The 16,595-nt window shown below is 35.4% G+C and overlaps 1 protein-coding gene across 1 annotated transcript in view; it reads right to left on the bottom strand.

Annotated features, from left to right (window-relative positions):
• Positions 1–16,214, bottom strand: part of LOC144447832 (disintegrin and metalloproteinase domain-containing protein 10-like) — a 38,246-nt gene extending 22,032 nt beyond the window's left edge. Inside the window, exons 1-2 of the mRNA XM_078137940.1 lie at positions 16,080–16,214; positions 10,453–10,612 (exon numbers count right to left, since the gene is read on the bottom strand). Coding sequence (XP_077994066.1) covers positions 10,453–10,612; positions 16,080–16,128 — 209 coding nt within the window. The 5' untranslated portion in view covers positions 16,129–16,214. The remainder of the gene's footprint in view (positions 1–10,452; positions 10,613–16,079) is intronic.
• Positions 16,215–16,595: the final 381 nt, after the last annotated feature.

The following is a 16,595-nucleotide window of genomic DNA, read 5'->3' as shown; positions in this document are numbered from 1 at the left end:
TATGGACATGGGTCACTGCATGGCAAAGACACTTTGTATCTGATAAGGTGTACTATTATTAATCGTACCAGATGTTATCTTCATTCTAAATACTAGACACGTATATATTGTCCCATGAATATAGAATAACAATAAAAATTAAAATCTCAGGGGTGAACAAATCATTTTGTGAACTGTGGTCCCCTGACCAGTGCCTTAATTAAAAAATCCAGTGGTCCTGTTGAAAGAATTAGAGGTCCCAGGTCCCACTAATGTGAAACATTAAATCTTAACTACATGTATGAATCTGTATATTCAGATGACTTTTTAACATAGTTATTAACAGTAAGGTACTGGTCCGACGGAGCAGACAAGGTAAAATTTGTGTGGTCCGCCAAAAAACTTGCTAGTCCCGGACCCAGGACCAGTGGATTTGTTCACCCCTGAATCTTAATTTCATATTTTCATCAGCCTACATAAAATACATGCTATTAATTCATAATATTACCAAGTCATGTTTCCTATTTTTATATCTAAGTAACTAATTTGCATATGACCTCACTTGACCCACACACATAGCATTTCATCTCCAACATACACAAGAAATGTTGTTTACCCTAACATGACCTCAAAAATTGCATATTCCTCTAACCTAATCTCATATCAGTGACTTAATTAGCATATGACCCCACATGACCTTAACATAAAATTTGCATATAATGCAACATCCATAATTAGTATTTTGTTCCAGAAAGACACACCCAAAACAGTAGTTGACCTCGGATGACCTGGAAATTGCACTGTTCTAATTATAAACCACTTCTCATTGTCTGACAAACATAGTTCAACAAAATACAAATTGTACATTTTACAAGTGATTACTAGTCTAATCTAGTTACATAATACTTCATTCTATTTCCAAAATTTGAGAGTAAGATAAGCTCCAAATAAGAGTCACAGAGAATGAGAGGATTATCAAATTACTAGCTTATTCACAAATCATAATTAGTTGGCAAAGCATACCAGATACCGTAGACCGTTATTGTGTACGTACATCACTTTTTTGAAACATAATTTGCTAGCAATTGAAAGGGATACACAATGACAAAACTTTCATCTGAGTATTAATCTAGACTTAAAGGCCAAGGTTTCAATCCTTGGTCCTTGCATTAGTGTTATCTTAAAGGCCAAGGTTTCAATCCCAGGTTCTTGCATTAGTGTTATTTTAAAGGCCAAGGTTTCAATCCCTGGTTTTCACATTACAGTAACTGTTATCTTAAAGGCCAAGGTTTCAATGCCAGGTTCTCACATTATTGTTATCAGTTGAGCCGTGATGAATTATACATGATCATTATTTTGTTTTGGGACAACTTTTTCTATAACTATATGCCTAGACTGAAAGATCTGTCCTTGCTTCCCTTTATACTATAGTGAGTGCTTACATAATCAGATCAACGACAAATCTTCCAGTCTATGAAACATCAGACAACTGTGTTTTTCACACCTTTAATTTAAACCTAATCTGACCTAGCCCTTTAAGATTAAAAATCATCTTTTGTATCTCTAACTTTGAACATGAATATTCACTGTCTTCCTATCTGCTTTCATTTGTGTGTTTTCATTACATATGCAAGCTTACAATTAACTAGAAATTGTATTGCGCGCTGAAAATATTTTGAGATAATCTGCCATCTTGAAAATTGAAAAAGTTACTGCTGACCATAGCATAGGTAGTAATACTGGACTAAATACCAAGAGTGAATTGTTAACATTGCTGCGTGTAATGTGGTATCCACAATCTGAAGACTTATCAATCAAAATCTCAGACTTGATTTTACTTGTACATAGAGGCATGGCATGAGTAAACAAACACTATTTCATACCCACCACTACGAACTAAAATATAAATTAAATTAAAAATATAAATTAAATTAAGATATAAGGTTTGAAATTTGTATTGCACCATTTTATCAAACTGGACAGATTCCTTTGTTAGGAATTTATGAAAACAATGGCATGAAATGTACAGGTCATTGTTATTGTTATGCAAATTACCCAATATGCTAATATTTAGAATAAATGAATTCCTCAGAAGTGCAATGGCTGTAAAATACCTTTAAATCTTTGCCATTTACAGGAGGCAAAGATTCATGAAGGCAATTATTCATGAGATAAAAATTGGCAATGCAACAGTACTTTATATCACAGGAATTATACTTGGCTTAAAATAGAAACGAAATGATTTGATGGTATGTTATTTTTATCAGCGTGGATACATAATCAGAATAAATAATTCATACGGCGTTATTAAATTTACATTTAATATTCAGATAAATCATCTGAAAAATATTATTAATTTTATTCCAACTTGTTGCTGGAGTATTCTAATTTGAAAATGTCAATTGTTGGAATTTATGCCTGACCTTTGGTTTCCATGGTAATATGGTAATTACAGATTAATGCCACCAGGTTAGTCGGCAGCCAGCACTATGTTCTTATACATTTTTTGTACATGTAAGTAGAGATTGACCCTGTAGAGTATTTGAACCAATAGAATTGTTGGATGGGAACAAGCTGTCGACGAAGTCAGGGCACAAAAGACTATGTGTAATGTCGTACAGTGTATTCACAAGTGTAGACTAAAATCATACTGTATAGATACTAGACTATCCTAGTTGGCAGGTATATTTGCAGGTATTACACATGTAGCTCCCACCTAACAGGTGATACAAATATTCACAGTAAAAAATTCAGGAAAGTTAAATTGGCACAAGCCGAGTTTAGAAGCTTTTTACTCAAGTGAAAATACAATAGATAAAAGCACATTCCAGTATAATGTTAATATTGATGTATGTCTTCGATAACATTATGATTGGCTTTTCAGTTTTGACACTGCTAGAACTGCTGACTTTATAGTAGGAATTTCCTGAAACAATTTGATACATATGATAAATTACGACTACGTCATTGGATCGTTTATGGTTATATCAAAATACCAGGTTTGAGTTCAGTCAATTGCAAGTGGTGGTTAAGTGTGCTTCAGTAAGTAGAATACTGCGAGTACCTTTTACATATACAGCAAAGACTATACCCAAATATGTATAAACTCATCTTATGCCCCTTTTAAACTATGTACAGTAAAATAACCTGCAATGCCCTTACCCCCTCTACAATGTTACAACGTATGTGAAAGTTACATAACATATAATGTCCTCAATCCCTTACCCCCCTCCCCCCCCCATCCCCACTTGTCATCCTCCGCCTTCCAAGTATTCCAAGTATAGTTATGAATTGATATAAAGCAAAATATCCTGTGATGCCTTCACCCCCTCTCCACCATATTTAAAGTTAGATTTTATAAAAGTTACTACTGTGTACATGTACAGAAATACAACCTGAAAAAGTACCCCCCCCCCCCCCCCCCATCCACTCCTACCCCATCCCCACCCATCTTCATCCACTTTCCAAGTCTAGGTATACGCAAAATAAATAATCATGTATTTAAAATAACCTGAAATGTCATTGATATCCTCCCACCCTCCCCTCATTTAAAGCACATGTATTGTACAGATATACATACAGAAATAATATGTAGTCAACAAAATAATCTACATGTACAATACCCTCCTTACCTTACCCCTCCCTCATTCCAACTACATGTATAGATTTACGAAAGTTAAAATATATATGTTTATGTAAAATAAATATTGCCCCCATAGCCATTCCTCATTCATCATACACCTCTAACAAATCATGTAAATCTCAACCCTCTCCCCCTCCAATAATTACACTAGATGTGTTGGAACATTTACACTCCTTGACATCTATCTCATATATTACACAAACTTACTTTCTTCAGTGCTACCCCTCTAGAGTATTCAAGTCTATTTCACGCTTCAAATAACACCTGTATATAACACTGGAGGGTGACGTCTTTAACACATAATCACCTCCTAATATCTGTAGGAGAACGTTTTAACCTTTGTATGTGTTAGTTTTTGAATCAGCACCAAGGTTTCACTTCCATATACGGCTTACATTTTTTCAATGGCCAGTTTGCTATGGTTACCAGTTTTGTGCTTTGAAGGCACTGGGTGAGGAGGCTTAGGGGTGATTGCACAATGTCGCACAAACTCAATAAATGAACATAAATCATTTAGAACAAAACCTCTCCTCCCTCTCCCTAAACGAACGTTCACAAGTGTGACATTACACATTTATATACGATGTAAACTGAAAACTGTACGGGTCACACCATGATCGATGCAATGTAAAAACATGCATTGTAAACATGAAGTTCCAACCTTATGAACCAACCTGTTTATTGAGATGATGGTAAACACATCAAAATACTACCAGAAACCCAGCACTCAGACTGTGTCTCACATTAGAAGTAAATGTTCATCAACCCCCCCCCCCCCACCCCCACCCCCCAAAAAGTTCGCATGTTGAGCTTATCATATAGGTCTTCTTGTATGACACACATTCCAGTAGCAAGGTCACACAGGACTGACGTCAAATATTTACTATTGTACCATGGAATGGATAATGTAATTATCAACATGGACCTATTAATATTTTTACATATCACTTGCACAGTGAGCTTGCACACTCCTAGCAATATTTGCAATGCAGAGCGGTTCAGAAAATATTACTGCATACTTGTATTACATGTACTTTGAAAGTGTACAGACAGCCACAGAGAACACTGCAAACATCACATGCAAATACTCCAAGTATACCATACTTGCACTCAGGCATCATGGGGTGTTGTCATATGTGGTTCTTTACACATGTACTGCAAATAAGAATTCATTGTGTGTGAGTATGTGAACATACATACATGTCCACTATTTTAGAACCTTATATACATGTAATAGTGCTGTGGTTGAGTAGCCATGGTTGACTGCTAAGGTACACAACATCTACTTGTATTGGGAAACTTGCCTTCATTCATCATGATAAAGTTTTCTATGAAACGTTTAGTGTCAGCAGCCCCTTTATCACCATTGATAGAGGGACTGTGGTTTCAATGAAGGTACGGTCATTATAAGGAACAGTCTGGTATCACAATCAGCCTGGAACACACAGCTAGTTCTGGTAATATGTACTGTACAGTATACACTATAGTCTACGTATAAAGGTGCAGTTCCAAAAAAAACACAGTTCATTCACACATGAACAATCAGACTACCAGTACAATACATATTCAGTCTCATGACATGGAAACCTGGTCAACGTCCTACATACATACATACATACATACATACAGTCATACATACATACATACATACATACATACATACACACATACATACATACATACATACATACATACATACATACATACATACATACATACTGTATTACATACACACATACATACATACATACATACATACATACATACATACATACATACATACATACATACATACATACATACATACATACATCTCCGTTTGACCAGACAAAGGAATCGTAACTATCCCGTATCTAAGCATTTTAATACAAACGATCATAATGTATCAGATATGTCCATTTCAGGAATTTGTAAGGTTTCTGGTGATGAGAAAGCTTTGAGGTTGAAGGAAGAAGAAATCATTTTCCGTCTTGGAACGGTGGAACCCCTTGGAATTAATAGATTATTCTCGTCTTTCCCAATCTAATTATCATGATTATTGGGTATTTTTTAAATTTCAGGCGTATTCTATTGGGTTCTATTAGGTGCGTGCGAATTTAAGAACTAATCCCACGTACAACCGTTTATTTATGTCACGCGCGGTTTTGTTCCATTATATTTAGAAATGTTCGGGTTGTCACCTGGCATTTCTCTGTCTCGCCAATTTTTCCTTTGAAAAAGAATATTTATTCGAAACGTCGGATTTAACAGCTATATATACGGACTGGTTTATTAGTTCCTTATGCATTTTTTCTACATACATACATACATACATACATACATACATACATACATACATACATACATACATACACACTGTACAACATTTTACCCACAACTCTCTCTGATTTGTAGTGTTGGACATCATCTCCTTGAAGTCAGACAAATCTCACCAGTGTATAGGGTTTTGTAAAAACATTTTTTCCATTTGGCAAGCGTAGAATTGCCACCGATGAATTTCTGAATACCCATTTTCATCGGTTCTGGTATCAGTGATTTATTGTAGAAGGAGTAGCAATTTTAGGAATTTGTCAGCAGGTTTTCTTGAAAGACATGAAGAATATTTGCGACGAAACTAAGGAAAATATATGCACCTGTTATGACTTTGCCAAAGATATAGATTTATTTGAATAGGTATGACAAAAGAAATTTACATACTAAAACTCATCATACACACTGACTACCCAAGTTATTGACACTTTGACAGTGAAAAGTGTTTTATTCACTGCACATGCTTAATTTAGTTGTTAGTTCATTTTCATACAAAATTTAGAACTTTATTTTTGATTCCTAAGCGTTCTTTTGCTACATATTAATTAAACTTAATTACTATGCTTAAAATGTTGAAAAGTATGGATTATTGAAAAAGTTATAAAATAAGGAACCTCCAAGCATACCAATCAGAGAGAGTTGTGGGTAAGATATTGTACAGTGATACATACATACATACATACATACATACATTGTACCGTGCGGTATAGTATATTCAGGCTAGCTAAAAGTTCAATCAACCTTGTTGTCACACTGTACACTGTACTTTCCGAACAGGTTACGACTCACTTCATTGGTTTGGGGTTAACATAGTATAATTTTGCTGTTGTAAAGTTGTAAATTTTTGCTGTTTATAGTTTGTTTGTTTATGAAAACTAAAACCCATTCTCAGCTAAAATTAAGAAATAATTAGTGGTCACCATACAAACTCCTGCAATAGAAATCAAAATGCTATCAAAATTACCCCCTTCAGAATCCAAACTGACTGTCTAGAAAAATAAACCATTGTTTATATCCTGTATAATCAAGATGAGAACCCCTAAATTTCTTTTCGAATTTCAAAACAACCAAGAACAAGATTTCAAGTGGCAAAGTTTGGAGAGATTTACAGGGTATTTGTCCCCAAGGCACAGTCTACAAAAGGTACATGTGAAGCGTTCTACATCAAAGACGAAGATTAGGGTGTGCCATTATTCAGGTGAGTGAGGTTGCAGCTGAGACGTTCACTCATACAATCCTGTATACCTTTGTACGTCATCTATTTCAAAGTCTCTCCACTGGTCCCTTGAGGCAATCCTAGAATTGTCTGAAAAATTCTATGATGGCAAATCATGCATTAACTCAAGAAATGTTTACAAAAACCATGTTAATGTCTGGAGTAAAAGCAATCATTTACAATGTCTATGTGTATGATTTCAATGATCATTCTATATGCAATACATCAGAAAACTACACATACCTTAGCATACGTAATCATGAAAATATGGTGTACTTACTTACACACAGACTTGAACCAACTTTAAATGCAAATTGTAAGATGTCCATTTAAGGCTAGTAGTCTGTTAGACCAATGGAAATCTACAGAAATTGTACATGTACATTGTACATGTAGCTGAAACAGTTCACTTGACGAAATCTGACTATCAAGTTAAATTTTACCTATTTAACTTCCAAGTGAAAACACTAACTAAAGCTAAATTTGTATGACTGTACTTCTTCTTACAACTGCTGACATCAGACCATGGATGAACAGAACCTGTTACAAACAGGGAAAGTAAACAAATGAATTGGATTAATAACACTTGGCAGAGCTAGAGCATGTTCAGAGTACATAGACTTGTATTACATTCCACCATTTGATAACAACAGTTTCATGACCATTTACATTATAGTTCACATCCACAAACAAATTTCCAGTTCTCTTGGCATTTCCTGTACACATAAAGAGGCCATAAAACTATTCTTATCAAACCATGGTGTGTAATACAAGTCTCTGCTGTTCCATGATGCTGAGCCAAGTCACAGTGTTATTTATCCAATTCAGTTGTTTACTTCCCCTGTTTGTAACAGGTTCCGTTTGTCCATGGTCTGATGTCTGTAGTTGTACATGTAAGTATTGTTACATAATATAATACCATATGATATGTTTTCAAATCAGCTTAGTGTGATTTCTTCCCTGTCTTATCAGATCAACCTTCAGCATTTCAGATTTTTTGGGGGAATGGTAAAAACATCAACAGATCAGAGATGGCACTAGACTGACAAATCAGCCATTGTAGTAATCTCCCTTTCCCAAGGGCAGGCTGATAAGCCCAGTTGATGAAGTCATTTCAGTCTAGGATGGCACAGATTTTCAATATTCATATTCTAAATCAAATATTTAGTAAGTATATATACATTATTTTTCTTCAAAGACACAAATGGGTAACACTGAAGTAAAGCAGTTTCTCTATGTACTGCAATTATTTATCATGATGTTTCTAGTCATTCTTGTATTTCATTTTTTTTTTCATGTTTTCAAAAATGGACAATAAATTGTTTTGTTTTTATCATTGTACATCTGATGCAGGTACATATATAGCATGTAATGTATGTATATTTCAGTTCCTTGTCATCGACCACATGGCACATAATTCTTAAGTTGAAACTGACATACATGCCTACAGGTGTGTCCATCAAGAGCTACATGTGTGTATGAGTCAGTGAGATCTACCTGACCTCCTCTGCTCCCTCAGGCAGTGACTATTTCACAAAGATGACACTCATATTTATAGTTAATGTAGTATGCAAATGTTTGCTGTAAATATCTGAATTTTACCAGATCTCTTCTTCCCTGCAACATGGGTTCTATACCTTACCACAGAAACACATATTTATGGTTTTTAACAGGGCTGATCATCTGTCACAAAGTAATTTTATTTTTTGTAAAATTGCCAAAAAGTCATAGAAAGCTGAAAACCACTCAGTCACGAAAGACCACATCACATGTCATTAAGAAATCCTACAATTCAGTCAACCCTAACGATGTATCCAGTAACGACCACAAAGCCACAAAGTATCCATTGTATGTACATTGGTACCTCTGATAGTGGTGACCTCAATATACAATGTAGCTGTCACAGGATTACAATAAAGAACTATGCACAATGTATTAAACATGGACATTGTATATTAATGACTTCATTTATCCACATACTGCTCTGTTCTGTTTTCAGTTTCTGGCTGTTTTTTTCCAAACTGTGTGTACATACCGGTACATGTATCATATAGATATACTTATTCACATGTACTTGTTACGTCATTTGAATCAAATCAACAACAAAGACAAAACACTGCCAAATTGACGCCAATGGCTCCGCAGCCACACTGGTATTAAACAACGAAGCAAAATGAAACATTTGATGTAGCCTTTGATACTCATGAAAATTTCCACTTACAAAGTCAAAAAATTTCTCCGAAGCAAATCCCAAATTTCCTGCATCTTGTCGGCAAAAATTTGGGATTTGCTTCCAAGAATTCTTTTGACTCTATGCATAGAAAATTTCCATTAGTAACTGAAGCCAGAGGTCATAAACATACTTTCTCACATGTACTTCAATATTGTTGATCAGGTGAGTGTATAAAATATACGGTAGATGCTTTCCTCAAGTCACAAGGTAATATAGACGAACAATTCACTGTTGTTCACACTCTGTATGTAACCACTCGTGAGTGTAGAGGTGGTTACATATGCAGAAAAATGGCGAATCTTTCAAGCTATAGATGTAATCGGTTTGTATACTCATTAAAAAAAAGTCATATATTAACATGAGATGGGAAAACCTTACAAGAAAGGAGTCCTTAGACCTACAAAAAAATCTGTTGCTCCGATTATACTCAATTTTACAATAGGTGGGGTAGGTACATGTAGATTTTTTCACTTTATGTTTTCCGTTGTTTTCCATATGGTCTCTGTGTCATTGGCTTCTTCTCATCAGATGTACAGCCATTACAGATTAGAAGAACATTTTTATATTGTCTTTTTAAGTTGATGTCAGTTTCCGCATCCACTATTTCTTGCGAGCCTTCACAATTTTCAAGGTTTTATTTATTTTTTTCTTGAATAGGTTTAGGGTCGGCAGTGAAAAACTAGGTGGAGTTAGGTAACTGGAACCAAAAATTTTCTGTTTTAGGCCTTAAATACATGTACATACCCCAGAACAAGTACAAGTCCTGTCTCCTTGTTGTTGGGATATACAAATAGAAATAACAGCCAGATGTGGTACACACATAGCAATGCTCACAAGATGCCAGTGAAAATTTAGAATTCGCTTCCAGAAAATTTGAATTTGAATTTTCTTTTGCATTTTGAGATTATTTTTTATCCCTGTTCCAAAATTCATAATGCGTCTTACATTTTTGTTTCCAGTCATTTAAGGACCACTTCAAATTTGTTTATTTTTCTGAGTACACATCGTCAATAAAATTTTAATTTTTTTTATTTCCTGTGCAAACATCTATTAAAATTTTTCTTGACTTACCTGCCATGAGCAGTAAATTTTAATTCCACTGTTTTCTTACTGAGTATGGTACTATCAGCTGATCTTTTGGCTCGTAGGTGACTTTGATGCAATTCTGCTCTGTCATAATTCAGTCCTTCGAAATGCTGTATGTATTTATTCAATGGAGTCTTGGCAGCATCTAGTAGGTAGGACAAATCAAAATCAACGATCTGGTTACTACTTTAAATTGAGATGCCATGTTTAACCAGAATAACGTGGAGTTGACACTTGCATGTTGTCTGTACAAATGTATGTATTAATCTTTTGGAGGTAAAAGGTGTCTTTTTACAACATACATATACAAATGTATGATCTGTCACCATTTGGCCATAAAGGTAAAGGTCACAAAATCAAGGGTGAGTTCAGTTTGTGATCAGTTACCTACAATGTCCACATTGCTGGTACTGTGAGTGCGGTAGGCTACATTGTCGCTCTCATCTACTGTGAGACCTACATGGAGTGCAGTCATATCGCCAGAGACATACATGTATGATTACTAGCTACACAACTGCAAACTGTTTTGTTCATGAACTCAACACGTGTGATGTGCATGTACAAAATGTAACCTGTAGTGTCTGACATTTGTGCTAGGTTTGGTTGAAATTGGCTTAAGGATTTTTCAGACACGACTGTATACAAATAGACATTCAGACAGACACATGCATGCACTGACATTCAGACAGGTATATATAATTATTACATGTATATATGTAGGCAATTCCTGCAGCTCCAAGCTGTGCCCAATGGGGGCAAATATATATACTGAACATACCAAAAAAATCTTTATAATAAGAAGTATATGCTAATGAAGCTGTCAAAACCATAAGGGGAACAAAAGAAATGATACTGGATATGCAAATGAAGAACCACATGATTTTTTAGGGTTTGGGTAAATATTGTCTGTGATACATGATACATTGTATGCAAATGAAGCACCACAGATGATCTTTTAGGGTTTCAGTCAATATTGGTTGTGATATGCAAATGAAGCACCAAAGATGATCTTTTTGGTTTTGAGTGAATGTTGCCTGTGATACATGGTATACAAATGAAACCACAGAGGAAATTTTAGTGTTTGAGTAAATGTTGTCTACCTAAAAAAAAACTAAATTCACATCACTTTTCAGAAAAAACAGGCTTCACATCAACGCAAACAATATACTTGTAAATTACTTTTCCCTAATGGTTTTAAAAATCATTAATGCATTTTAATGACTATGTCAGCAAAAATTAAATCCAACTTATTTCTCAGTGCCTGGCTGCCTGCAATAGCATTTAATACTAATAGCTCAGCTGGGTCAAATTAGTTTGACTTATTCTCGTGTATGCCTTTACAGTTTACTAAACAACATCCTTGATTCCCATGATGGGTCGCCAACATCTAATGTAAATGGCTAATAAGTTGCATGTTGTGTTTTGAACATGAAAAATGGAAATACATAATCTGTACACAGTGTGTTCAGTCATCGGTTTCTGAAACATTTCCTTGATTTGAAGTCTATAAAAGTCAGTCAAGATCTTATCAAGGTGTCAACAAGGAAACGGTCTACCATACAGGAAACTATTACATAGATGTACTTTATTATAAGTGTGAAGTATCCTTTGACAGATATACATTTAACATTAATTTTTTAGTTTTACTCTTACACATAAATATGGGTAATGAGTGGATGTCAATTTGATAAATTACTACTTGTAGAGTCGTTTGATAAGTTGCTATTTATAATTACATGTCATTCCACAACATTTTTCTTCATTCAACCGAGGAAAATATGAATGACCTAAGGGGCCTTTGTCACTACTCGTCTAGTGACTCGAGTATATTCCAGCTTAATGAAGAAAAATATTGGAGAATAACATATATACCAGTGCCAGTAATATCATTTATCAAAGAAAAATCAGGGAAATTAATTGCAATTTTGAACGTTTTGACTGATATTTCGAACACAGCTAGACATGCGTTGTCATGACATAGACGCGTATTGTCATGACGTAGAACGACCAGAGTATATATTCCATATTTTTTGTTCAACTTGGCTCGTGCATGGTATAATTGTAATACAATAGTACTCTCTACTAGAACTTTTGTTTGTTACGCTAACACCAATCTAATGTGGTGACAGTGGCTAGATGTCTTTATTTACCTCTATATCTATTGCTTTGTTTTCTTTGTTTTGTTTCGGGGATCACCTTTTGGAAGGTGGCGATAACCCGGAACGAAACAAATTACACAAAATGATGGAAACAGAGGTAAATTAAGACATCTGTAGATGATCCAGCCGCTTTCACCACATCAGATTTTAATAAGATTGAGATAAGACTAAACGTACAGGTAAACTATTGGGGGAACCGCATGTTGGTAAATCAATACAAGCATGAAGGGTATACACTTTCTGTTGCTTCCTATTGTGTTGTACATGTTTGTATAGTGATATACAGCGACATTTATGAAAGCTAGATGACTACCTGGGTAATCTAAACAATGCATGACATTTACACAATATATATAACTTCTATATGTCATTAGTTGTTGTTCTACCAAACCCGGATACTTCAATATGTCTTTCAATGAAGTGAACACGGAAACAATCACGATTCACATGTCAAACAAAGTGATGTTTATGGCACGTACATACGTAAGAATAGACTTAAAGTGAACCAAGGTGACTTACGACCCAGTTCAGATTAAAATACAGGTATGAAAAACAGTTGTCTGGCAGAGTTATAAAAAAAAGGTTGGCCCGGAACAAACGAAGGATCCTACATACAAATATATGTATGTACACACATGTAAGTTGTATGGCTTCACTGCTAAGATAACACTAATGTGACAACCACATATTCAAACCCTAGTATTTAAACCTATCTACATACATGTACATTTGTACCCCAGTGTACATGTACTTACCATGGGTTTCTACTGACAGCACTCGTAACAAAGTTCGCTGACACATTAAACCAATTCCTTGCAATTTACGCCTACTTTCTTCGAAGCATGACTAAACTTTCCTGTGAACCTAATTGACCTCTGACTAGAAATGTGCATATACATGTAGACTATGATACCATGTATGTACACATACTAACAATTCATATTTGGTTTATTGACTTTTCTCTCTAACACATTAAGACAAATTGAAATTTTTTTTTTCAATGGTTTAACAGTGTTAAATATTTCATGCTAGGTGAATATACGATAACGCCAATGAAAAAAAAATTGTGGTTCCGATAACGCCCAATTTCAGTAGGGAATTTTTTTTTTTCCCTTGAATTATTATTTCCAAATACACACTATGCCTATATACATGTACATCAATATAGCACCTCCCTTAACAAACACATCAATCAGCATTGGCAAATCTTTATACACTGTACTACTAGAGCGAATGTTGTTGTGGAAATGAACTCAAAGTGTTTTTAGACAACAATACATGTACATGTACCTCTATTGTCACCTGCATGTCACGATTTCATTCACATCCTGCACTGAGATGAAACACTCCAGTAGAAATATGCATGTGACTTGTTTTGTTACCCTGTGTTATTAAGGGTGATGAGTGGTGAGATTTTACCAGTCTTTTACACAAAATGTGGTACCACGATGGTGTGCAAGGTATTGGTATCAACATTTACTTGTAAGATGTCTCCCTTTCTGTCAAGGATCTAAACACTGTGTATGACAGATATCCTTAAAGCATAGACAGTGGAGGAGAAACATATATTTGTATGTACCTGCATGCTCAGGGGTATTGTTTATAAAACTTAAAGCCGATGTTGACTGATCTAGAGGGCAACATCATACATGTACCGGTACATGTACATCTGGTTCCTCAAGGGACTACGGGTCACCCCAACACAGATTGTTCATCAAGAACAGTCACTCCATCTGTAGCTGGTGCTGCAATATTCTAGTGTCCTCCCCTGGGTCATGTCATACAACAATGCTTGAAAAGGAAATGTAGGAACAAAAGAAAATCATTTGCAGAACAAATCACCCCATTCATGCAAATTTACCATGATGTGTGGGTATGTTAGTGGGAAGAACAATGTATTCATTTGATGTGACAAACACATATGATGTCATCAGCAATTTGTTGTGATGATGCCTGGACAAGCATTATCACGAAAAAACATTGACAGGTGATGTCATTTTGAGTTGAACAGTGTAAAAATGGTCAATACCATGTGACCACATACGTATTGACAAATCTTAACATGGGGAAACAGATTGGGGTGTGTTACAACATACACTAGTCTAGTTCCTCTACGGTATTGTTAGGATTTACACCTCCACTCAGTTAGAGAGAGTCTGGATGTCAACGTTGTCTCTTGTGAGTGGAGGTGTAAATCGTAATGATACAGTATAGGAACTAGACTAAGTTAGAAACCATGTTGGCATCCAAACTAGTTACAACATAGTTTGCCACCTGTTTGATGAACCAATTCTTCTGCGAATCATATTCGCCAAAATCCTACACTGTCCCTGTAACTTTTACGACAGCTAGGAATATATACATGTAGTTTACATGAACAGCAATTAGAATATCATGTACATGTACACAGTGTAAAAAGAACCCTTGATCTGGTGGTACATCATGTACATTAGACCGGAACAGATTCTGGTCTAGAGATTTCACACACTGGCTTGACAGCCTTCTGACAAACAACATACTATTATTCAAGCCAGATAAGCAAGTCTCTGGGCTATCAAGCTAGTCTAGGGCTCTCCATGGCATCGAGATCTCTCTGGTGGTAAAGTATACCATAAGTAGCATCTAGACTTTTGAATTGGAATCCCTAACCCTGATCACCATATCCTCAGACCACCAAATTGTTTGGTAGTCCGAGCCCTTCCTTATATATATTCTCCAAAGGTGCAAAGTAGAACTGAGTTAGTCAATAACTGTTATTTGAACAGTTTAAGAACCTGTCTCAAAGTTGCCAAGATAAATGCATGGTCACCATGTGATTGATGTACTGAACTGTCAAATAAATACTTCAGTATTGATTTACATACCGATATTCAACTCTTTGGGATCAGACAAAAAACACTAGAAGTACTACGGAAGGAACAACCTCACCCAATACGTTGTACAACGTACTGTCTTTTTTGGTGAGATTCTTACAAATGAACAATTTCTGTGTCATACAAATGTACACGTATTTATTCCACCAATATAATGCATCTGCACATCCTTAAAAATTTGTCTTTCAATTCTACAAAGCCATTTCCTTGTAAATATACACGAAGGAGTTTAATTTACGATGTCTTTATTGCCTGTATTGTTAGTATTAGTAATAGTATCTGTTCCAAAACACTCGGGACCCAAATGCCTCCAAAGTTCTGACGCCCTTTTTCCGAGTTGGGCATTTTTAAAAATACAACTAACTATTCTTTATTTACATTTTGGTTTTAAAATGTGTCATTTACGTTCGACGTTCGGTGGAAATTTACGAGACAAACGAGTATTTTAACCATAAAAGTATGAATGATCCGGATGCTGAATGTCATTTACAAAATGTTTGGTACGCTCTCATCATCATCATAGTATTAGTAAATATGGTCACACAGAAAACATCAGTAAGTTTACAAAATGGCGACTTACATGCTACGGCGACAAATAAAAGCGATAACGTAAATATCCTCAGTATCATGGCTAAAGTGGATGATTTGGTATTTTCTTCCAGATATATATGGTACGATGGCGATACTTTGGAACTCAAGGCTGTCTCTTGTTCAAAACAACGGTGTGTGTTATAACATAGTACTTCCGCGTCGATCAGAGCCAGTTAGTCATCACACGGGGGTCTACAGTAAGTCTAACAAAAACAGATAATTGTTCGATGCAGAAATAGGAAATGCGTTGTTTAAAGTAGTATTGAATTGTTTTAGAACGTTTTTCATTGAATTGATACAATAAGCATAACATTTCAAAAGTATACATTGAAGTTTCAAACTATTATATACCAGAAAGAAACATTTCCACAAACAAAGGTGTGTGAAACCCCCGAACGACAAAAACGTCAACGGGTGGGGTCATTGTTTTGCCAAAGAATGTCGCGTGGAGGCGCTAGTATTCCAGACGCTCTTGCTCTTGCGATCTTGTGCAGTTATTTTATGA

The sequence above is a fragment of the Glandiceps talaboti genome, chromosome 16, assembly GCF_964340395.1.
Source record: "Glandiceps talaboti chromosome 16, keGlaTala1.1, whole genome shotgun sequence".
NCBI lineage: Eukaryota > Metazoa > Hemichordata > Enteropneusta > Spengelidae > Glandiceps > Glandiceps talaboti.
This window is presented reverse-complemented; position numbering and strand designations above follow the sequence as displayed.